The following is a 23,588-nucleotide window of genomic DNA, read 5'->3' on the forward strand; positions in this document are numbered from 1 at the left end:
TTGTGAGGTCAAAAGTCCATCTTATCCTACAAGGGGTCCAAGCAGGGATTTATTCAGACCCTCTGCCCTCCAACAACAGAGCTCTACCTGTGACTATGTTGTAGTCTGTCACTACTTACTTCTTGACATTCTTCAGCTTTTAGCACTTTCCGGTGTTTAATTTACACCACATCAGGGAACAGTTTTTCCTTTCATTGGAATAAACTTCTGTGCAAAAAGAGAATTACAACTACACAGGAGTTTATTGGGAAATTGAGTTCCAGTGAATGGGATTACAAGTTTAAAAGACTTAATCAAAATTTTATGTAAGAAGACACATAAAATCCAGAGGAGAATTTGAAAACCACTAAAATGTTTAATGTTTAACACTAGGAAGTGCAAACAGGAAGATTTCACACACAAAGTCTTTCACATCCTTAGAACGTCTCAAAGCACTTTGCAGCCAATGAATTATTTTAGAGGCTTAATCCCTGATGCAATGTAAGTAAAAAAAAATGAAAGACTGGAAACCGTCACTGGCTTGTCTTCCCACTTCATAGCCAGAGTGATTCTTTGTAGCCCTCTTTCACCATTCCAGCGGAGGGAAATCAGGATCAGAAACTTCTGAAAAAAGGTCAACCAACTCCGATTTACTCCCACCACAGATACTGACTGGCCTGCTGAATATTTCCAGTTTTTATATTCAGAACCCCCTCCCCACCACCAGTAGTCAGGAAACAGAGCTTTCTATATTGGAAATGGAAAAAGGGTGCATTTATAACCAGATTAATCTTGGAATTATAGAAGAAATATATTCATTTAAAAATAGGTTAATACCTATTGCAGTCTGTATTCCCACAGCAGAATTGGGAACAAATCTCAGGGTGGATTCCCAACTAATGCACCAGCTCATTTTCTACCTCTACTGTACAATAAAGCACGGTATTGAAGGAGAACAATAAACAATGGACCACTTTATTGGACCAGGCTTCCCAGTATTATTTACAATGGTGTTGAAGGGTTAGCAATAAATGCCCTTCTGGATCTGATCCATAATAAAAGTGTTGAGACTCAAACATAGCAAGACTGCAAGAGCAGCAATGTGCAAATGTTATAGAGTCAGAGTCATACAGCATAGAAGCAGGCCTTCGGCCCATCGAGTCTGTGCCAACTATCAAGCAATCAATTATATCAAAGGAAAATGGGGATAATGTGGGATTCTTCTTCCCTCATTCTCAACAACTCACCCCAGATTCCAACACTCTCCTACAGCCAATTAACCTGCCAACCCACATTTCTTTGGGATGTGGAAGGAAACCAGGAGCATCTGTAGAGAATCCATGCAGTCATAGAGAGAACGTGCAAACTCTACACAGACTGCACCCCGAGCCCGGTCTCTGGTACCATGAGGCACCGGCTCTACTAGCTGCATCAGTGTACCATCCCTATTAATGATAGATACTGGAATCGTCTTGGGTTGCCAGCAGCCCGAGACAAGTCCCTTGGGTTTGCAAGTTAACTTTCACTGCACCAACCCCAGGTAAAGCTTCCAGTTTCCTTTCTTCAACACCTGAAGGTGTCGACACAGACCTCGTCACACAGCACTGTAGCTGGCCCTTCAGCCCACCGAGTCCATGCTGACCATCAAGCACCCATTTACACTAATCCTACACTGATCACAAACAGCACCCCAGGTCAAGATTGAACCTGAGTCACTGGAGCTATGAGGCAGCAGCTCTATGAGCTGCTACACTGTACAGTCCTTGTATCTCTGAGTCAGGTCCAGGCTGGTAGATGGATGATGATGGGGAGGCGCCACTGAACCATGACAAGTAGGAACAGAAGGACCTACGCACATCTGTGCAGAAAGGTGGAGGGACTTATTGAGAGAATGGTTCTAATGCATGTGGGATTCTGGGCTTAAGTAAATCTTTACTTAACCTGACGTAGGACCTCCGCCTCCTGCGATGACCAGGACTGACAGCAATACTATCAATGAAGGTATACAGCGCAAAAGAATGGAAGTTATCCCGAACCTATACACAACACAGGTTAGGCCACTACTGGAGTATTGCTGTCAGTCCTGGTCATCGCAGGAGGCAGAGGTCCTACATCAGGTTAAGTAAAGATTTACTGCGCTGGTTCTGGGGATGAGGGAATTCAACTCTCAAAGGTTTGAATGGAAAAGTGGTGGCTATTCTCCTCGGAGCAGACCGTTGAGAGGAGATTCGGTAGATGTGGACAAGAATCCTGTAGCTTAAATGGAGGGAAGTTGCTCCCATTTACAAATGGTTCAAGGATCAGGGGTCCTTCATAAAGTCCCAGGTCACAGAGCCGGACACCACTAGCAGCAGCTACAAGAGACCTGGCCCTACCACCAGATGAAAGGTACTTTACCAAAAGAGCACTTACTTTTGATTCTTAAGCAACAGGCTAGCTCCCTGCAGGAGACGGAAATCTGAATAATTAACTTAAAGGTCTTCACAGAAAAGTTAATACCGAAAGGGCACCTAATGGAGATCATTTGGGGGCTTGACAGCAAAAGATGAAAAGGGGAGAAGTGAACTACAGGACATCGACACGTGATGGTCGATAAATCCAACAGGGAATTCCGGAATTCTTTACGCACAGAGTGGAACACACAGCCACAAGGAGCAATTGACGCAAATAATATTTAAGGGAAGGTTAACAAAGCATAAGGGGGAAATGCTGATGGAGTCAGACGACACTGTGGTGAGTAGCTGATTCGGTGCTCATCTTTAAGCAGAAGAAGCAATTGCCTATGTGTTTCCTCTGCCCACCTCCCCACTCTCCAAACCTTCACTGTAAAGCACCTCCTGAAATGAAGGCACCTTAATAGTCCTGTGACTGAGCCCTCTCCCCGGGCTGCAGGTTGGTACAGAGTCTGTGCATTTGATTCAGTGATTCTGTGAGGAAAGTCCCAATTGTGTTAATCTCCATTAGAGTGAGGTTGTCCAGCTAGAAGGGGAGGGAAATAAAGAGAGAGGATGTGAACATTGATTAAAAACGTTCTCACCAAACCATTACAAAACATAAAAAGCCAGCTGTGCCTACATTTTACTACGTCATTAGCACCGCTCTTACACACAGGTGCTCAGAATCATTAAACAGCAGCTTCAGGATGAAATGGAGATTCCTATATTTTCACAGGACACTGTGCTTTTAGTTTATTTACTGTAGTGCCCTTAAACATCATCTGCCTATTCCTGTGTCCAACTGGAAAAGGCAGAAGGAAGTGCCATCAGGGTCAATTCTCAGTGCTATCTTGTAGCTTGAGAACCGTATGTTTCAAGGAAAAGATATTTTTATTAGTCACATGTACATCAAAACACACAGTGAAATGCATCTTTTGCATAGAGTGTTCAGGGGGCAGCCCACAAGTGTCACCACGCTTCCGGCGCCAACATAGCATGCCCACAACTTCCTAACCCGTACGTCTTTGGAATGTGGGAGAAAACCGGAGCACCCAGAGGAAACCCACGCAGACACGGGGAGAACATACAAACTCCTTACAGACAGCGACCGGAATTGAACCCGGGTCTCTGGCGCTGTAATAGCGTTACGCTAACCGCTACACTACTGTGCCTGCCCCTGCTGTCAGACCGGCGTTCCAGAGATACAACATCACAGACAGTGCTCTCTGAGCACAAAATCAACATGTAATCCGAGGGAGAGAGGGAAATCCACATGGGGCTCTTGTGTAATCTTTCACCTCAGCTCCACACTGATTGGGTGCTTGAAGAAGCTGCATCACTCCAGATACGAGGGAGTTAAAAGGGACAAAAGGAGTGAAAACAAAAAAAACATGAAAAAGAGGTCAGGACAAAAAAAAATTGCACACTGGACTTTTGTGGGCTTCACTGACATTTATTACCCCAATACCAATTGCTCTTTGGAGAGTGGTGGGGAGCTGTCCTCTTATCCAGAGTGGTGAACATGCTCCCACAGTGCTGTTAAATCTGGAGCTCTAGAACTTCAACTCAGTGACAGTGAGGGAACCCCGATATAACTCCAAGTTGGGATGGTGTGCAGAGGGGAAGAGGAAGTGGGAAATGGCAACATTCTCCTCTGGGCTCAGACACCAACTGCTGCTCCATGTTATCTGGAGAAGGTCGGTGTTTCTCCAAGTCATTCCCCTCTTCTGCTTTCATGACCCTTGTTCACCATGGGACATCAAAAATTCATATTGTGATGGTGCATCTTCCTTCAGGTTTCTCCCCTTCCCTCCTTTTTTTATTCCAAAATAAACTTTATTCATCACAAAAAAAACAAACTATATAACAACAATAAAACAGTGCAAACCTTTACATTCGTGTATGGATCAATCATTAGTGTTACCTCTTTATATAAAAAAATACAGCACCGATGCCACTTCCCAATCCCATTTTTACAATATTTAAGGGGCTTCCTCACCTGACCCTGCCCCTCCCTCTCCTGTGGCAGAAGAACCCTAAACTGCAGTCCTTCCCCACCGAGCCCTTGCATTGGCTGCACCCAGCTTCAGTGCGTCCCTCAGCACGTACTCCTGCAGCCTGGAATGTGCCAGCTGGCAGCATTCCCCTACGGACATCTCGCAGTGCTGGGAGACCAACAAGTTTCGTGCAGACCAAAGGGCGTCTTTCACCGAGTTGATGACCGTCTCTGTGTGTGTCCCCGGGAACAGCCCGTAGGTCAGAGAATCCTCTGTTACGCAGCTGCTAGGGATGAACCACGACAAGGACCCTTGCATCTTTCGCCACACCCTCCTCACAAACCCACAGCCCGCAAAGAGGTGGGCGACCGTCTCGTCCCCAGCGCAGTCCTTTCGGAGGCATCGCGTGCTGGGAGTGATGTTCCAACCATGCAGGAAGGATCTGACTGGGAGGGCCCCTCTCACCGCCAGCCAGGCGAGGTCTTGGTGCTTGTTGGTGAATTCTGGCAATGAGGCATTCTGCCAGATGGTCTGGACAGTCTGCTCAGGGAACCACCCCACAGTATCCATCGAGTCCTTCTCCTGCAGGTCTGCAGGATGTTCCATGCTGACCACTGCCTGATGGACTTGTGGTCAAAGGTGTTGGTCTGGAAGAACTTTTTCACGAAGGACAGGTAGTGTGAAAACATCCAGCTGACTGGGATGTTGCGCGGCAACGGTGCCAAGCCCATCCTTTGCAACACTGGGACTCTTCGCATACTCACAGTTATTGAATAAGCATCAGAGTCGGTCATCAATGCTCTATGCTCTCTTCTTCCTCATCCCTTACAGACCACTGTTTGCACCCCAATCGCATTCTCCTCCTCTACTAATCTCCTTCAGGCTCCCACTCCACTCTACTCATCAGCACAGACTCAGAGCCACTCCACACATCTGCCTGGGCTTTATGTACAACAACAGACTGGCTGACGCGATAAAGGCAGGCTGCTGACAACAGCAACACAACTGTTGAATTGTACAGAACATCCTCTACCCATGCAGATCCTGCTCAAACTCAACTCACTGGCTCCCCCTCCAGGCCACCAACCAAACAGCTGCAGAATATCTCCAGCCGGGGAAAAAGAACCTGGGACTGTGTTCATTTAAATGACCATCAGTGACACACATGCAGGGCTCGTGTGTGACTCATTGTTCCACTCCAAAGCAGGATTTGGAGGCACACACAAGCACTCATTCACCTACCAAAAATCAGCCCTCCTGGCATTTTCTATCTCGTTCCCTGCACTAAGCCCTTATCTCGCCATTACAGTGTCTCTCTTCTGTATGTGGCTCCTGCCTCTTTGCAAAACATCTCCTTGCACAAGTAGAGTTGTACTCAAATCACAAGCTATCTTTGCTTGGAATTACAATAAGAGAACCATGATGTTGTAACAGTTAAAATGACACTCTAACAAACTTCTACAGATGTACTGTTGAAAGTATCCTGACTGGTTGCATCATGGTCTGGTACGGCAATTTGAACATGCAGGAATGCAAGAAGCTGCAGAGAGTAGAGGATTCAGCCCAATACATCACGCTAGTATCCACAGGAGGCACTGCCTCAAGAAGGCAACATCCATCATCAAAGATCCCCACCGTCTGGGCCATGCCATCTTCTCACAGCTACCATCAGGCAGGAGGTACAGAAGCCTGAAGTCCCACACCACCAGGTTTGAGAACAGCTACTTCCCTTCAACCATTCGGTTCTTGAACCAACCAGCAAAACTCTAATCACTACAGCTTAGCAACACTATGACTACTTTGCACTAAAATGGACTTTTTTTTGTTCTAATTATGCTTTTCTTGTAAAAAAAATTGTATAATTTATGTTTTTCTTGTGAATGCTGTTTACATGATGCTATGTGCCTGTGATGCTGCTGCAAGTAAGTTTTTCATTGCACCTGTGCATACATGTACTTGTGCATATGACAATAAACTCAACTTAAAACCTGTTTTTTGTTCATCTTTCCCTGCGTGGGGCAGAAGGTCATTACCACCAGTGCCTTTACCCCTCACAGTCATTCAGATGAAAGTCGAGGCTTTCTGGTGGGCATCGGTAAAATGCTGCCATTCACGAGGGGTTAATAGAAAATGGGAATTGTCTAGATTTTCTGTGAAAGGCTGTTGATTTTATGAGATGTAAAGTATACTCTCTTGTGCACACATTCATACATCAAGATTCCAAACTATTTTCCTCTCTTGCTCTCCTTCTGCAAGGAGCTGAACTTAAGTCACTCTACAATAAGATGGGTCCGAATGGGGTCAAGAAACTGAATACAGACAAAGGTCCAAGACTGACCCTAGTCTCACTATTAAATGGCTGGCATTAATGTAGGGGACTCGTGTCCACAATACAATGCTTCTCACAATAAAAGTACAGTGATCTGCAGTGAAAAGGGAATATGCACAATCTGAATTCTCAGTGCTAAACAGGTCAGCAACATTTGTACCCCTTCTCGACTTCACACTCATAGAGTCATAGAGCAATACAGCATGAATACAGGCCCTTCAGCCCAACCAGTCCATGCCGACCACTGTGCCCACTCAGCTAATCCCAATTTCCTGCGTTTGGTCCATATCCCTCAAAACCTACCTATCCAAGTGCTTCTTAAATGATACTGTTGTACCTGCCTCAACCACTTCCTCTGGCAGCTCATTCCATATACTCACTTTTTTTGCGTGAAAAAGTTGCCCCTCAGGTCCCTTTTAAATCTTTCCCCTCTCACCCTAAACCTATGCCCCCTAGTTTTGGACTCCCCTACCCTGGGGAAAAGACTGTTACCGTCCACCTTATCTCTGCCTCTCATAATTTAAAACACTTCTATAAGGTCACCCCTCATTCTCCTACGATCCAAGGAATAAAGAACTAGCCTGGCCAACCTCTCCCTGTAACTCAGGCCCCCTAATCCTGGCAACATCCTCACTAATCTTCTCTGAACTCTTTCGAGTTTAACCAGATCTTTCCTATAACAGGGTGGCCAGAACTGTACACAGTACTTCAAGTGCAACCTCACCAACAACTTATACAACTGCAACTCCTATACTCAATGCCCTAAACTGCAACTCCACTTGGAAATATATTGGCATTGTATAATTATCACTAAGTCTAAGTTCTGAATCTAAGTAGCACCGTGGGAGTACCTTCACCAGAAGGATTGCTCTTCACCAGTACCACCTTTGGGCAATTTTGTTTTGGACAAAAAAAATGCTGGCCTTGCCAGCAATGTTCACACCCAAAAAATAATTCAAAGGAACATTGTGTCTCAGGTGAAGGCATTTGGCCCATCAAACCCATGCCTGCTTCTATAAGAGGAACCCCTCCAATTCCATTTCCCATCTACTTCCACCACAAATTATTCTCATGCTGTCCAATTCCATTTGAAAGCCTCCATTGATTTCACCACCCTACAGCTGGCGTGTCCGACATAACCAAAAGATCTCCCTCACATCCCCCTTTTATCTTGTCCCAAACGATCGAGACATTTCCAAGCCGTGGGCACCAGGATTAAAATTTAAAGCTTCCTACCTTAGCGTGTGCCTCCTGCTGATTCACAAAGTTATCCGCAGACAACCGGAGCTTTGCAATCCGGGTATCCCAAGTATCCTTGATTAAGGTCCTGATTTCATCGGCTTTGGGAATGTTGTCCGAGGCGCTGGAGAGGGAAAACAAATTCAGTTTGGAGATACTTTGCCACCACTTGGAATCTGGCAACAAGACTAGGAAGTGAATGATAATTCTTGGGATAATGGTGCCACCAGAAGTCCACAGATCTGGATACCTTGATTTCTTAGTATTGAACCAATCAGACAGTATAGACAAGAACCATTGGCACAGCCACTATACACATTGAGTGTGCCCTGTGTGTGTGTGTGTGTAGATGGACACAAGCACAAGACAATAACTGGCTACCCAAGCTGGAAGAACAACATCTCATATTCCGCCTTGGGAGTCTCCAACCTGATGGCCTCAACATCAATTTCTCTAACTTCTGGTAACCTCACCCCTTCCGTTTCTTCTTCCACATCCCCCTCAACACTCCTTCATCTTCCCTAATTCCTGTGGCTCCCTTCTCCCACCTTGATGACCTGCCCATCCCCTCCTCCATCCTTTATTCCAGGGTCCACTGCCCTCTCCTACTGGATTCCTTATTATTCAGCCCTTTGCCTCTTCTACCTATCACCTCTCAGCTTCTTACATCTTCTCCCTCCCCTCCCACCTTCCCCCCTCACCTGAACTCACCTCTCCCCTGCCTGTGTGTGCTCCTCCCCTCCCTTGACCTTCTTATTCTGGCTTCTGCCCTCTTCCTTTCCAGTCCTGACGAACGGTCTCAGCCCAAAACAGCGACTGTTTATTTCCCTCCATAGATGCTGCCTGACCTGCTGAGTTCCTCCAGCACTTTTTGTGTATTGCTCCAGATTCCAGCATCTGCAGAATTTTTTGTGGCTACCCAGGTTGGTACTTAAAGTGAGAAGGATTCTAGGAATGCCTCCCTTTCTGACATTAGAGAATTACAAACAATTGACAGCAGAATGTTATGATGTTTATCTTCCCTCTGAGCCTTTTCCCATCCCATCAGCACTGCCACTTTTTCCATCCTCCATCTTATGTTGATGTACCACGCCCTTCGGTACGATGAACCTCAACTACTCCATTGGTGGCAAGTTCTATGGCTGGGACATTTCTCCTGGATTTCCTGTTAAACTTATTGATGCCTCTCCCACATTTAGGGTCCCTATTTATGGGTGATTAACTTTGTAACTTATCTCAGATCCAAAACTCTGCCTGAAACTGCTCCAAAGTGAAATCCACATTTAGAATGACGGGAACACTGTTATAATGTTGGAAACACGGCCGCTAATTTGGATGTTACAAGCAGCCACACGCGGCAATAGAGACCAGATAATCTCTTTTAGTGGTCTGATTAACAACAGATTTTTTAAAATATTACCACACACGGCACACTCACTCACCCAGCCCACACACTGCTCCCTCTTGAAAAATAAATGTTAGGCGAGAGTCTGGTACTCTTAAAGCCGTAACAAAATAGAGGAAGTGGGTCATCTGGTGCCTCAAGCATGCCCCACCATTCAATATAATCACAGCTGACGTGCCCCCAAATCTCAATGCCGTACTGCTCCCCCTATTTCTCGATTCCCCGATCCTTCAAAAAATTATCTTGCTCCCCTTTAAATATCTACACAATCCTCCAAAGCAGAGCATTCCAGAGATTTACCAACTCCTGCAAGAAGAAATTCAGTGGGTTTCAATATTGAAAGCTAAGAAATTGCTGTAATTATTTCCCTTCTTCACTTTGATGGCCCGGAACCTCAGGCAGTATCCTGCTGAACTGGGCACCCGGAGCTCCAGTACCCATACTCTTGTCCCCCGTTTTGGGTGGTTACTGGGGGAAAGAACAGCAAAAGGCGTGTCTGAGCTATGGTTAGAGTGAGATCCATCCCTCACCACCAGACTCTTGACATGGGGATACAAGTTTGAACCCAAGTCCCATGAATTTGCTGTGGTGCGAGTCCCAACAAGCTGATAGGTCTGGCTTCTGTGCAAACCCAAAGCAGCTGTACTTCCCTTCCCATCTGTTATTCAAGTTAGCGTCTTCAGCAGTTGTAATCCCCTGTTACCATGGTATCATTAATTAGAAAAGGAATCAGGAAAAGGGAGACGCTCATAATACCAACGGCAGTAAATTTTATTACTTTCCACGAAGGGTGATATACCAATGACCCAGGTTCAATTCCGGCCACTGTCTATAAGGAGCTTCTATGTTCTCCCCGTGTCTGTGTGGGTTTCCTCCGGGTGCTCCGGTTCCCTCCCACATTCCCAAGACATATGGGTTAGGAAGTTGTGGGCATGCTATGTTGGCACCGGAAGCGTGGCAACACTTGCAGGCTGCCCCCAGAACACTCTACGCAAAAGGTGTATTTCGTTGTGTGTTTCAATGTACATGTGACTAATAAAGAAATCTTATGTTATGCTCTGACGAGGGTCCGAGACCTGAAACATTAACTGTTTCTCTTTCCACAGATGCTGCCTGACCTGCTGAGTGTTTCCAGCATTTTGTACTTTTATTTCAGATTTCCAGCATCTGTATTTTTTGTATTTCGATTACGTCACCAAAAAGAGATAATCACTCAGGGCAGCTTACAAATTCTGAGGACATGGACTTAAAGTCCAGTTCTCCAATCAAATCCCAAATTTACTATGATGCTGGAGGAACTCAGCAGGCCTGAGTTCCTCTAGCATCATAGTGTTTTTCATCTAGATTACAGCATCTGCAGTCCTTTGTTTCCAAGTCAAAATTTATCTCCAGTGATCAGAGAAATACTGAGTGGCACAGACACAAGGAACAAGCTGTTTCAAGTTACACTGTAGTATCTTGTGATGGCAACACAAAAGTGCCCATGAACAGCAGAACAATGTGCAGCCCGAGAAAATGGGGATGCGATCCAGAGTTTGTAATATGCTTCAAAACCCATGGTTCAGTGTGAAGTCTGTACTGAGCTCAGACAGAATACTCAGCACCACGGATTGGGGATGGAAGTGGGTGGGGGACAGATGCAAGGAGCCATATGTTAGCACGAAGGCAACGACAAACAGAAGCCAAACAAAAAAGGTGCATATTGCACTTGCATTTGGCAGCTTGTGTATGTTACTTACTGATTCAACAGTAGCTTCGTCAGTTCCATGTAGTGAGGGCTGGGCATTGGGGTGAAAGTTTCTTCTTTACGCTCTTGTTCCCTGATTTGCTCCAGTTTTTCTGAAGGAAAGCAGAAAATTAACTCAGTGGTTATATCTGCAGTATGATCAAACCTAATTAAAATTTACATGTTGTGCTCCAGTTGAAAGCTCAATCACAGAACACACAGTTAGTTGGCATCATTCTGGTCTCAGGAGGTTGTTCCAGAGTCTTGGAACATAGAACAGTACATAGAACAGGCCCTTCGGCCCACGAAGCAGTGGTGAACTAATTCAAGTAATAACTAAATGCCTAGCTAAACTAATCCCTTCTACCTACACAATGTCCACATCCCTCCATTCATGTGCCTATCTAAGAGCCTCCTAAACACCCCTATCGTATCTGCCTCCACCACCACCCCTGGCAGCACATTCTTTGCACCCACCATTCTCTGCATAAAAAAACTTGCCCCACACATCTCCCTTGAACTTACCCCCTCTGACCTTAAGCATAAAAACCTGGTCCCACACCCCAAAGCGGGACTGTGGAAGTGCAACCTCTTTCAGATTAGATATTAAACCAGGGCATCAATCTGCTCCTGGGTGGCTACAAAAGATCCCATGGATTATTTTCAAGAAGAGCGGGGAAGTCATTTTAAGTTTCCCGGCCAGGACATTTATTGCTCAAACAAGATCGCCACAAATATCTGGTCTCCATCACACTGCTGTTTGGTGGGAGCACAATCAGCTGCCATATTACAATGCACTACAATGAAATTTGTTTATTTTTTGGTTCTAGTTATGTTCTTTCTTGTACAATTCTTGTATAATTCATGCTTAATTTATGTTTTTCTTCTGAATGTTGTGCCTCTAATGCTATGTGCCTGTGATACTGCTGCAGGTAAGCTTTTCATTGCACCTGTGCATATGACAATAAACTTGGCTTGACTTGAGTGGTAGTGGATGATTGTTTCTCAGACTGGAGGCCTGTGACTAGTGGTGTACTTCAGGGATCTGTGCTGGGACCATTGTTGTTTGTTGTCTATATCAATGATCTAGATGATAAAGTGGTAAATTGGATCAGCAAGTTTGCTGATGACACTAAGATTGGAGGCGTTGTGGACAGCGAGGAAGGCTTTCAAAGCTTGCAGAGGGATTTGGACCAACTGGAAAAATGGGCCAGAAAATGGTAGATGGAATTTAATGCAGACAAGTGTGAGGTGTAGCATTTTGGAAGGACAAATCAAGGTAGGACATACACAGTAAATGGTAGGGCACTGAGGAGTGTGGAGGGACAAAGGGATCTGGGAGTTCAGATACATGAACCTTGAAAGTGGCGTCACAGGTAGGCAGGGTTGTAAAGAAGGCTTTTGGCATCCTGGCATTCATAAATCAAAGTATTGAGTATAGGAGTTGGGATGTTATGGTGAGATTGTGTAAGTCATTGGTGAGGCCAAATTTGGAGTATTGTATGCAGTTCTGGTCACCTAACTATAGGAAGGATATCAGTATGATTGAAAGAGTGCAGAGGAGATTTACTAGAATGTTGCCGGGTCTTCAGGAGTTGAGTTACAGGGAAAGATTGAACAGGTTAGGACTTTATTCCTTGAAGCGCAGAAGAATGAGGGGAGATTTGATAGAGGTTTTCAAAATTATGAGGGGTATAGACAGAGTAAATGCGAGTAGGCTCTTTCCACCTAGATTAGGAGAGATAAGTACGAGAGGACATGGTTTTAGGGTGAAAGGGGAAAGGTTTAGGGGGGACATTAGGGGGAACATCTTCACTCAGAGAGTGGTGGGAGTGTGGAACAAGCTGGCATCTGATGTGGTAAATGCAGGCTGAATCTTAAGTTTTAAGAATAAATTGAATAGATACATGGATGGGAGAGGTCTGGAGGGTTATGGACTGGGTGCAGGTCAATGGGACTAGCGGAATAAAGTTTCGGCACAGACTAGAAGGGCTGAATGGCCTGTTTTCTGTGCTGCAGTGTTCTATGGTTCTATGAATGGTGACTTCAAAACTATTTCATTGCCTGCAAAGGTGTTTGGGAGATTGTGAAAAGCTTTATTTAAATGCAATTCTTTCTTGCCTTTACGCTGTTGATTGGTGGGGCAAAATTAACTAGACACACTGTGCAGGACTGAGCAATAAATAAAAGTGCAGAAATAGATAACCACAGATTTAGTTAGGACCTGGTGTCATCAAGGCACTCAGCACCACAGACTGGGGGAGATCCTTTGCTCAAGGTAGTTCAAAGTTTATGGCTTCAAGGCTGACTTTACCCAAAGGTTAAAAACTGTTCTGTGCTGGCATACTGGAGTTACCATCTTTAAAATGAAATGTTAACTTAAATCCTTGTCTGCATCCTCAAAGGGGGCATAAAAGATCTCATAGCACAAAAATGAAAGCAAAAGAGTCTGCCAGCCAATAATTATCCCTCTGTTGTTAAAGCACACAATTATTTGTGGGACTTTGCTGTCTTTCACTGTTACAGCACTTTAAAGGGGCACTTCATCAGATATTGTGATAATGTGAGGAGGTTTCACAAATGCCCTTGTTTCCTTTCTCAGGAATGGAGGATTTGAAAAGATTGCCACTGGACTGTACAACATGATGGCACAGTAAGGGAACATGAACAAGCACCCCAAACCCACTCATTGCCACCATTAAGTGTTACGAACCAGCAACAGAACAAACACACTGAGTCATGACTCAGTGTTAAAAACTACTTTATTAATAACTACTTATGATAATAAGAAAAATAGAAGTAAAAATGTTCGAATGTTAGAAGTAAAAATGTTAAACCTTGAACATTAACCCCAAAACTAAACTCGTCGTGTGTGTGTGTGGCAAAGTCCCAAACTCCAAGTCCAGGAATGGTTCTTAAGGTTCAGTTCAGCAAGCCATAAGGTGAAACATGAACAAAGGCTTCTTCAACAGCCACCGTTGTCTGAAGATAAGACGTAGATGTAGGGAGAACATAGAGAGTAATTACAAAATCCAAATGTTCCACGACGGAACCCAAACGACACCTCAGTGTTTACTCGGTAGTGATTTCCTCACCTCGAAAAGCGTCCGAATCGTAGCCGTCCACACAAATCCTGTTTCCCTCCACAGGTTAACGACCAAATGGACTCCACCAGATTACTCCCAATTTCCATACGTGGATTGTAGTGACAGACACAGTTATTGTTTCTCATCCATCGATAGAGAAACTAGCAGGCTGGTGTCTCTTTCTCTTCTCTCTCTCTCTCTTTCTGACTGACTGACTTCTTCAACAATGTCATGCCGTCCTTTATCTTCTGTTGACGTAAGCACGCCACACACACACACACACAACCACTATGCTCTATCTTAAAAGAACATTCACCTAGTCTGTAACACCTCCCACCTAAAAAGAAATTTTTTTCCAAGAAAAAATTTAACCGCGCATACAGTTAGTAATGTTAATAATTATCATTCTACACAATTACAGAATATCAAATTAGTAAAGATACATGTTTCCCATTTAACATCAGGAAAGACAATCAGTGATCACGTTATCTTTGCCTTTGATGTGAGTTATCATGAGATCAAATTTTTGCAAAATTAAACTCCAATTCTTGTTTTCCACTCAGCTCAGAAATACCCAGTGGGTTATGATCTGTATACACAGTCAATGGTTTCTGAGCGGTGCAAACGTATACACTGAAATGCTGCAAGGCTAAAACAAGTAACAGTAATTCTTTCTCTATGGCGGAATAATTCTTTCGATGCTCATTAAATTTCTTTGAAAAGTAAGCTACAGGATGGTCAATATCATCAAGGTCACCCTTCTGCAACAACACAGCTCCTGCAGCTTCATCACTGGCATCTACTGCTAATGAAAATAGCTTTTCAAAATCAGGTGATTTGAGCACAGGATGGTAGCATAAAATGGCTTTCAGCTTCTCAAATGCTTCTTGACAAGAATCTGTCCAAACAAACTTCACTCCCTTCTTCAGAAGATTAGTTAGGGGAAGAGCAATATCAGCAAAATTTTTAGAAAATTTTCGATAATATCCAACCATTCCCAAAAATCTTCTAACAGTTCTTATACCTGTGGGAACAGGAACCTCAGATATTGCTTGAACTTTTGCCTTAACAGGAGCTAACTTGCCTTGACCTACAACATAACCAAGGTACGTCACAGTGGCATGGCCAAATTCACTTTTAGCCAAGTTAACTGTAAGGTTAGCTTCGGAAAGTCTTTCAAACAACCTTTCTAACACAGAGATGTGATCCTCCCATGTATCATTCCCTGTCACTAAGTTGTCAATGTAGGCATCTGTATGTTTTAACCCATGAATCACCGAACTAATCATTCTTTGAAATGTTGCCAGAGCATTTTTCATTCCAAATGGCAAAACATTATAATCATACAATCCAGAAGGGGTTACAAAGGCAGAAATCTCCCTTCCTCTATCTGTTAATGGAACACACCAGTACCCTTTCAATAGGTCAATCTTTGTAAGAAATTTAGCCTTTCCCACTCAGTATATGCAATCATCCACCCTAGGGACAGGGTAAGCATATGACTTCGTTACAGCATTCACTTTTCTGTAATCTGTGCAAAATCTAACAGTTCCATCAGGCTTAGGCACAATAACACAGGATGAACTCCAGTTTGAAGCGGAACGTCTAATAATATCATTTTCTAACATATATTCAATCTCCTGGTCAACAAGCTTACTCTTTTCCACATTCATTCGATATGGGTGTTGTTTGATTGGTTTTGCATCCCCCACGTCAACATCATGAGTAATTATCGACGTTCTGTTGGGAACATCTGGGAACAGATTTTTAAATTTTAAAATTAATTCTCTCATCTGTTGTTTTTGTGAAACTTGTAAGTGGTCCAACTTCGTTTCAAGGTTCTCCAGGATATTTTGGTTTTTTAGTTTTAATGGAACAATATTTGGTCTAAATTGGCCTTCCTCAATATCAACATCAGACATCTTAGGAGCCACATTTCTGACATAATATCCAATTGGCACTTTCTCAATCTCATCACTTGAGAGTGCTTTTTCTCTCAACTCAGTAAGGTCAGGGTCTTTAGTCTGTTCCTCTATAAATTCTTTCCTGGACAAAGACAAATCCTTAAATTCAGGCTCAATACAAGGATTTTGATCCTCCAGTGAAAACAGAAAAGTCTCAGACAAGTCATCATAATTTTCCTCCTGTTTAGGGCTGTCACAGGGAACAACTTCAGGCTGCACAGGACTATCGGCCTTGGCTAATTCTTTAGCTCCAGCTTGAGTCACCGCACAGGATGAGTAAACATCTGCATCATTCTCAGACTCATCAACCCTTGGTTTGGTTGTTAACCGTACCACAGGGACAAATTCTCCATCTGCAAGGTCATTCCCCAATAACAGAGAAACTCCTTTCACTGGTAAACTAGGTCGTATCCCTATCTTGACAGGTCCTTCTACGAACTTTGACTTTAAAATCACCTTGTGCAAAGGGACATACATGGTGTCACCTGTAACACCTCGCACTAGATTTACCAGTGTCAGTTTCTTCATCAAACTTTAAAACACTGTCCAGCAAAAGAGATTGGCAAGCCCCAGTATCTCTAAGGATTTTCACTGGCACCTGGGGTGACCCATCATTCAGTGAAACAAAACCCTCTGATACATAAGAACGGAATTCCTTTCTCACCTCCTCCAACTTTTCAGCCTTTACTTTTGGGAAGGACTGATCTTTAACAACATCCCCTAAACCTTTTTGATTTTTAATTACCTGAAAACAAGCATTGAGCACGGCTTCCTTCCTTTTCTTCAAAAGGGCACAATTAGCTATTACATGGCCAGGTTTCTTACAGTAATAACAAGTACGCTCAACAGGTTTCTCCAGCACTGGCTTCTTTTCATCCTTCCCTTTTTGATTACTTCCCAATTTAATCTCCGGTTTACCTAGGTTGTCCTTATAACTTTTTTGAAAAGTTTTAGGTGGTCCCCATTTGGATTTATGGGTTAAAGCATAATCATCTGCCAACCTAGCAGTTTCTTGTAAAGTTTCCACTTCCTTTTCATTTAAATATGTTGTTATCTCAGCTGGAACACATCTTTTAAAGTCTTCCACTAACATCAATTCTGTCAATTTATCAAAATCCCCATCTACAGTTTTAGCCATGTACCATCGTTCAAAACATATTCTCCTTCCATTGGCAAATTCCATGTATGTCTGATCTGCAGACTTCTTCAAGTCTCTAAATTTTTGTCTATAAGCTTCAGGTACCAATTCGTAGGCCTTCAACACAGCTTGTTTTACCTTTGTATAATCAGCTGCTTCCTCAACAGACAAAGCAGAATAAGCTTTTTGAGCTTTACCTTTAATTACACTCTGTAACATAAGAGCCCATCCTTCCTTTGGCCAGTTTGGACTCACAGCAACCTTTTCAAAATGTTGGAAATACTGATCAACCTGATCTTCCTCAAAAGGATGGACTAATCGAACCTCCCTACTGGCTATAAAACCATCATCAGAATCAGATTCAGAACTCTCTCGATTCATTGCTAACTCATGCCGCCTCTGTCTCTTCCTTTCCTCAGCCTCTATTCCTAACTCAGCCTCTACCTTCAGCCAAGCTTGTTCCAGCTCTAGTTTCCTTTGTTCTGCCTCAGCCTCAAACTTCAACCGAGTTTGTTCTCGTTCAGCCTCTATCTTTGCCAGCTGCACCTGGGCCTCAGAAATTGCTGGTTCACTGCCAGGAAACTGTTTTAACTCCTCCTCCTCAAACACCTTCTTCTCCACATAATGACCAGCTATCAGTCTCTGAATATCTGCCTTTCTCATAAATCGCAATACTGCCTCAAGATGCAGCTCTGCAGCAATTTTCACCAAATCAGGCTTCCTCATCCCCTGCAATCCTCCAGGGGTGGGTTTTTTCAAAAATGTATCCATTGTTGCTGGTTTCCACACGCACAAACCAATTAAAAAACTTATCAGACCGACCACAATCAGTCGTCCACTAAGACCCCAAATTGTTCAAACTCAGAATTCCCTCATCAATCTTGGGAACGATCCCGGATGACACTTGTTAATCTTGGGTACGATCCCGGACGACACTCCCAATTTTGTTATGAACCAGCAACAAAAGAAACACACTGAATCATGATTCAGTGTTAAAAACTACTTTATTAATAACTACGTATGATAATAAGAAAAATAAAAGTAAAAATGTTAGAATGTTAAAACACTAACCCCAAAACTAAACTCGTCATGTGTGTGCGGCAAAGTCCCAAACTCCAACTCCAGGAATGGTTATTAAAGTTCAGTTCCTCAAGCCATAAGGTGAAACATGGACAAAGGCTTCTTCAACAACCACCGTTGTCTGAAGATAAGATGTAGATGTAGAGAGAACATAGAGAGTAATTACAAAATCCAAATGTTCCACGATGGAACCCAAACGACAACTCAAGTGTTTACTCAGTAGTGACTTCCTCACCCCGAAAAGCATCCGAATCGTGGCCGTCCACACAAATCCTGTTTCCCTCCACAGGTTAACGACCAAGTGGACTCCACCGGATTACTCCCAATTTCCATACGTAGATCGATAGAGAAACTAGCAGGCTGGTGTCTCTCTCTCTTCTCTCTCTCTCTTTCTGACTGACTTCTTCAACAACGTCATTCTGTCCTTTATCTTCTGTTGACGTAAGCATGCCCCACACACACACACCACTATGCTCTATCTTAAAGGAACATTCACCTAGTCCGTAACATAAGAAGCACCACAAGGCAATTAATGAACAGCTTCCACCCGATAAAGTTAATGCCCAGGTCTCCCAGCGAACATACAGTTCTCTCCCTTTCTGAATAGGACTGCAATTCTAAAACCTTGAAGCAATACAACAAGGGGACAACAGAGTAAGGAGAGTGCAAACATGTTCTCCTTAACCCAACTTAACAAAAAAAAACTTGCATTATGTAGCACCTTTCACAATCTTAGCCAATGAGTGTAGCTACTGTTGTAATGTCGGGAAAAAAAAATCACAACACTCAGGTTTCAGTGACAACTAGTCACCTGTTCTATGGAAGATGGGGAGTGTGGATCCTTAACACTGCCCATCCATCTCTCTAGTCCAAGAAAAGCATTGATAGCAACAAACAGCCCTTTAAAAGTATATATTTTTTAAAAAGTTCTCTCTGAAGCCCAGACCATGAAAATAACTCACCCACATCCATCCAGTCTGGTGGTATGATTCTGCATTTTTGTCTCTGCTTTAGATTAATAGCAAGCCACACTGGCACGTCGACAGGAAGCCCTGGATTGAAAGGTCCCAAATCCCCCTGGATAAGATCATCAAAAACACAACATGGCAATAATTTAAGTGCATTCTAAGTTTAAACACAAAATTAAGTACCAACAAAAGTAGATGAACCAGTCATTTTGTCCCCCGCAGCATGTGTGGACCCTTGCAATATAATTGGCTGGTGCATTTCATACTCCTGAAAATAAATAATCATTCATGAAACACTTTGGAACATTGCAGGAGTTGAATGCAAAACCACATTAAAGCCAATCTTTCTTCAATTCCATTGACTAAAAGACAAGAACACAAAACAGTACAGCGCAGAAACAGGCCCTTCGGCCCACCATGTCTGTGCTGACCAGAACTTAAACGGCACGTCTGCCTGCACATGTCCTGTATCCCTCCATTCCTTGCCTGTTCCTGTATATTTATAAATGTATCCTAAATGTGGCTATTGTATCTGCTTCTACTATTTCTTCTGGCAGCGTGTTCCAGGCACCTACCACTCCCTGTGTAAAAAAAGCCTTGTAAATCTCCTTTAAACTTTTCCCCTCTCACCTTTAATTTACACCCTTTAGTATTTGACATGTCCACCCTGGGAAAAAAAGACTCTAACAGTCTACCTGATCTATGCCTCTCATAATTATAAATACTTCCATCAGGTCGCCCCACAGTTTCCAATGCTCCAGAGAAAACAATCCAAGTTTGTCCAACCTCTCCTTATAGCTAATACTCTCTAATCCAGGCAACATCCTGAATGTTCTATGTTTTATGTTCTATGAACCCTCTCCCATAATAAAGTGACCAAAACTGCAGACAAGAATGCAAATGTGGTCTAACCAAAGTTTTATACAGCTGCAGTTGTATACATTGCAGCTATATAAAAGCTTTGGTTAGACCGCACTTGGAATATTGTGTGCAATTCTGGTCACCCTATTGCAGGAAGGATGTGGAGGCTTTGGAGAGAGTGCAGAAGAGGTTTTCCAGGATGCTGCCTGGATTAGGGGGTATGAGTAAAAGTCGGAGGCTGAGGGGAGGCCTGGGAGAAGTTTATAAGATTATGAGAGGCAGAGATAGGGTAGATGTCAGGATCTTTTTCCCAGGGTAGAAATGTCAAGTATAAGAGGACGTGTATTTAAGGTGAGAGGGTAAAGTTTAAAGGAGATGTGCAGGAGCAAATTTTTTTTTACACAGGGATTGGTGGGTGCCTGGAATGGGCTGCTGAGTGGTGTGGTGGAAGCAGGTACAATAGTAGCATTTAAGAGGCTGTTAGACAGCCACGTGAATATGCAGGGAATGTGGGGATATGGATATGTACAGACAGAAGAGAATTAGTTTAATTCAGCATTGTGTTCAGCGCAGACATTAAGGGCCAAAGGCCTGTTCCTGTGCTGTACTGTTCTATGTTCTTTAAAGAAATAAAATTAACATATGTAAATGTTAATGACAGCAAAGAAAGAATTCCCCTCAGTATATTGAACCTGTTCATGTGCCTCATAACGTCAATGATGCAGGTTCAATTGTGACCTCCGGTGCTGTCTGTAAGGAGTTTGCATGTCCTCCCTGTGACTGCGTAGTCTCCTTTCAGTGCTCAGGTTCCTCTTAGATCCCAACAGGTTGACAGGATAACTGGTTACTGTAATTCACTTGCTCCGGTTTACATCAACAATGTGGAGATCGAGAGGGTTGAGAGCTTCCAAGTTCCTAAGAGTGAACATCACCAAAAGCCTGTCCTGGTCCAACTATGTAGATGCCACGGCCAAGAAAGCTCACAGTGCCTCCACTTCCTCAGGAGGCTAAAGAAACTTGGCATGTCCCCTTTGACCCACACCAATTTTTATCGATGCACCATAGAAAGCATTCTATCTAGATGCATCACAGCTTGGTATGGCAACTGCTCTGCCGAAGACCACAAGAAACTGCAGAGAGTTGTGGACACAGCTCAGCCCATCATGGAAACCAGCCTCCCCTCCATGGACTCTGTCTACACTTCTTGCTGCCTCGGTAAAGCAGCCAGCGTAATCAAAGACCCCACCCACCCAGGACATTCTCTCTTCTCCCCTCTCCCATCGGGCAAAAGATACAAAAGCCTGAAAGCACGTACCACCAGGCTCAAGGACAGCTTCTATCTCGCTGTTAGAAGACTATTGAACGGTCTCCTAGTATGATAAAATGGACTCTTGACCTCACAATCTACCTCTTTATGGCCTTGCACCTTATTGTCTGCCTGCACCGCACTTTCTCTGTAACTGTAACACTTTATTCTGCATTCTGTTGTTGTTTTCCCTTGTACTACCTCGATGTACTGATGTGGTGAAATGATCTGTATGGATGATATGCAAAACAAAGTTTTTCATTGTATCTCCGTACACGTGACAATAATAAACCAATTTCGTGTAGGTGGGCAGCAGGAGAATCAAGGTGGGATTTGATGGGCATATGGGAGAGAACATGTTCCAGGGAAATAAGTGGGGGAATGGATTGAAGGGATTGCTCTGAGAGTCAGCACAGATCTGATGGGCTGAATTACCACCTTCTATGGCGTAAAAACATAAATTAAAAAATAATATCTAAATAACCTTAATCAGGAATCCAGTCAACATCAGGGAACTATTACAATCAGCAAATAGAAGATTGCAAGCCCATTCATAGAGGCACAGCCAAGTTTTATTCAAGTCTGACATGCCAAACAGAGCACACATATACATGAAAAGACTTGGCCAGTTACAGTTAAAACAGCTTACATTTGTGACCTGGAGCTGTTGAGATCAGAGCAACGTCATGAATCATCTTTAGGATAAAAAAAATCACTTAAAGATGTGCAGCTGGCTGATAAACGTGGCATTTAGTTAAAAAAGTTAAACGAAATTTGATTGACACTTGCTGAATCAAGACTTGATTTAAAGAAAATTTGGATTCAAACAATTTATCATGTTCTCTGAACCATGGGCAAATCTGCAAATTCTGCTCCACAGTCAAGATTATGTATAATTCTTTTTTGTTTGGGGGGGGGGGGCGGAATGGATGGTTACTGTGGCGAACTGTCGCAGATTAAGTTTACACAAAATAAAGAGTTGTCCTTTTCGTTCTGGAATAAACATCCTAAGCGAAAGTGCTGCAAGTTTACCTGCAAGTGCAAGCAGTAACAGTGTTAGAGCACACGCTGAGTTAAAGAATTAATCGGAAACAGGCCCTACTGCAAAAGAAGGCGCAGACTCACGGTGATTAAATAGATTTTATCCAGGCTAAAATTGGGTATGATGGTGACAGTCTGCTTCTCCGCAAGAAACTCCACTTCCAAGGGGTCCATCGCTGCCCACCGCTCTCTGCGCTGGAACCCGGAGACACCACTGGAACTCCCCCCGCCCGATCTTTGCAACACTTTCCCGCGCAAACGCAGCCCGCAATCAGCAGCGCTGTCACTCAACGGAGGTCTGCCCCGCCCCTTGGCCGCACGTCTCGCCAACTGAGCGGCAAGCCCCGCCTCCTGGGCACTCGCCACGCCCATCAAGCAGTAAGCCCCGCCTCCTGGCCACAGTCAGCGCCCATCAAGCAGCAACTTGCTAATCTTTTAAAGGAGCAAAGAATTTCTTTTGTCAAAATTTTTGACAAAATGTCAGCTTCTTGCGTTTTATTCATATTAAATTACATCGTTACTTAAGATTGTTCAACCCCACACTGGAACTGTGAAATATTCCAAATTTAAAAGGGGAATTCAGAGAACTTGCTTTTACACACTCTTACCACCTCTCCAAGATATTCCAAACCTCTCAAAACCAATGTATTGTTTTATTTGAAGTATTGTTATGTAATAAATTAAGGGATCCCGTTAGATCTATGGAAGCAATGTTACTGATTGCAGACAAAATGCTGGAGGAACTCAGCAGGTCAGGCAGCATCTATGGAGGGAAATTGTTTATTTGGGTCGAGACCCTTCATCAGGACTGATAGATGCTGCCTGACCTGCTGAGTTCCGGCAGCACTTTGTGCGTGTTGCTCCAGATTCCAGCATCTGCAATCAGTTACACAAGATATTCTGCAAATGCTGGAAAATGGAGCAACAAACAGAGTGCTGGAGGAACTCAGCGGGTCAGGCAGCATCTGTGGGGGGGGGGGACAAATGGACAATTGATGTCTACTTCCTTCCAGAGAAGCAGCCTGGCCTGCTGA

General features: G+C 43.7%; 1 protein-coding gene across 1 annotated transcript; it reads right to left on the bottom strand.

Annotated features, from left to right (window-relative positions):
- Positions 1–252: 252 nt before the first annotated feature.
- gins2 (GINS complex subunit 2) lies at positions 253–22,817 on the bottom strand. Its single transcript, XM_052028495.1, has 5 exons — positions 22,639–22,817; positions 19,341–19,455; positions 11,124–11,223; positions 7,977–8,103; positions 253–2,958 (listed from the first exon to the last, which is right to left on the bottom strand). Exons 1-5 carry the CDS (start codon positions 22,726–22,728, stop codon positions 2,833–2,835), a joined length of 558 nt encoding a protein of 185 aa, XP_051884455.1. The 5' UTR covers positions 22,729–22,817; the 3' UTR covers positions 253–2,832.
- Positions 22,818–23,588: the final 771 nt, after the last annotated feature.

The sequence above is a fragment of the Pristis pectinata genome, chromosome 13, assembly GCF_009764475.1.
Source record: "Pristis pectinata isolate sPriPec2 chromosome 13, sPriPec2.1.pri, whole genome shotgun sequence".
NCBI classification, from domain to species: domain Eukaryota; kingdom Metazoa; phylum Chordata; class Chondrichthyes; order Rhinopristiformes; family Pristidae; genus Pristis; species Pristis pectinata.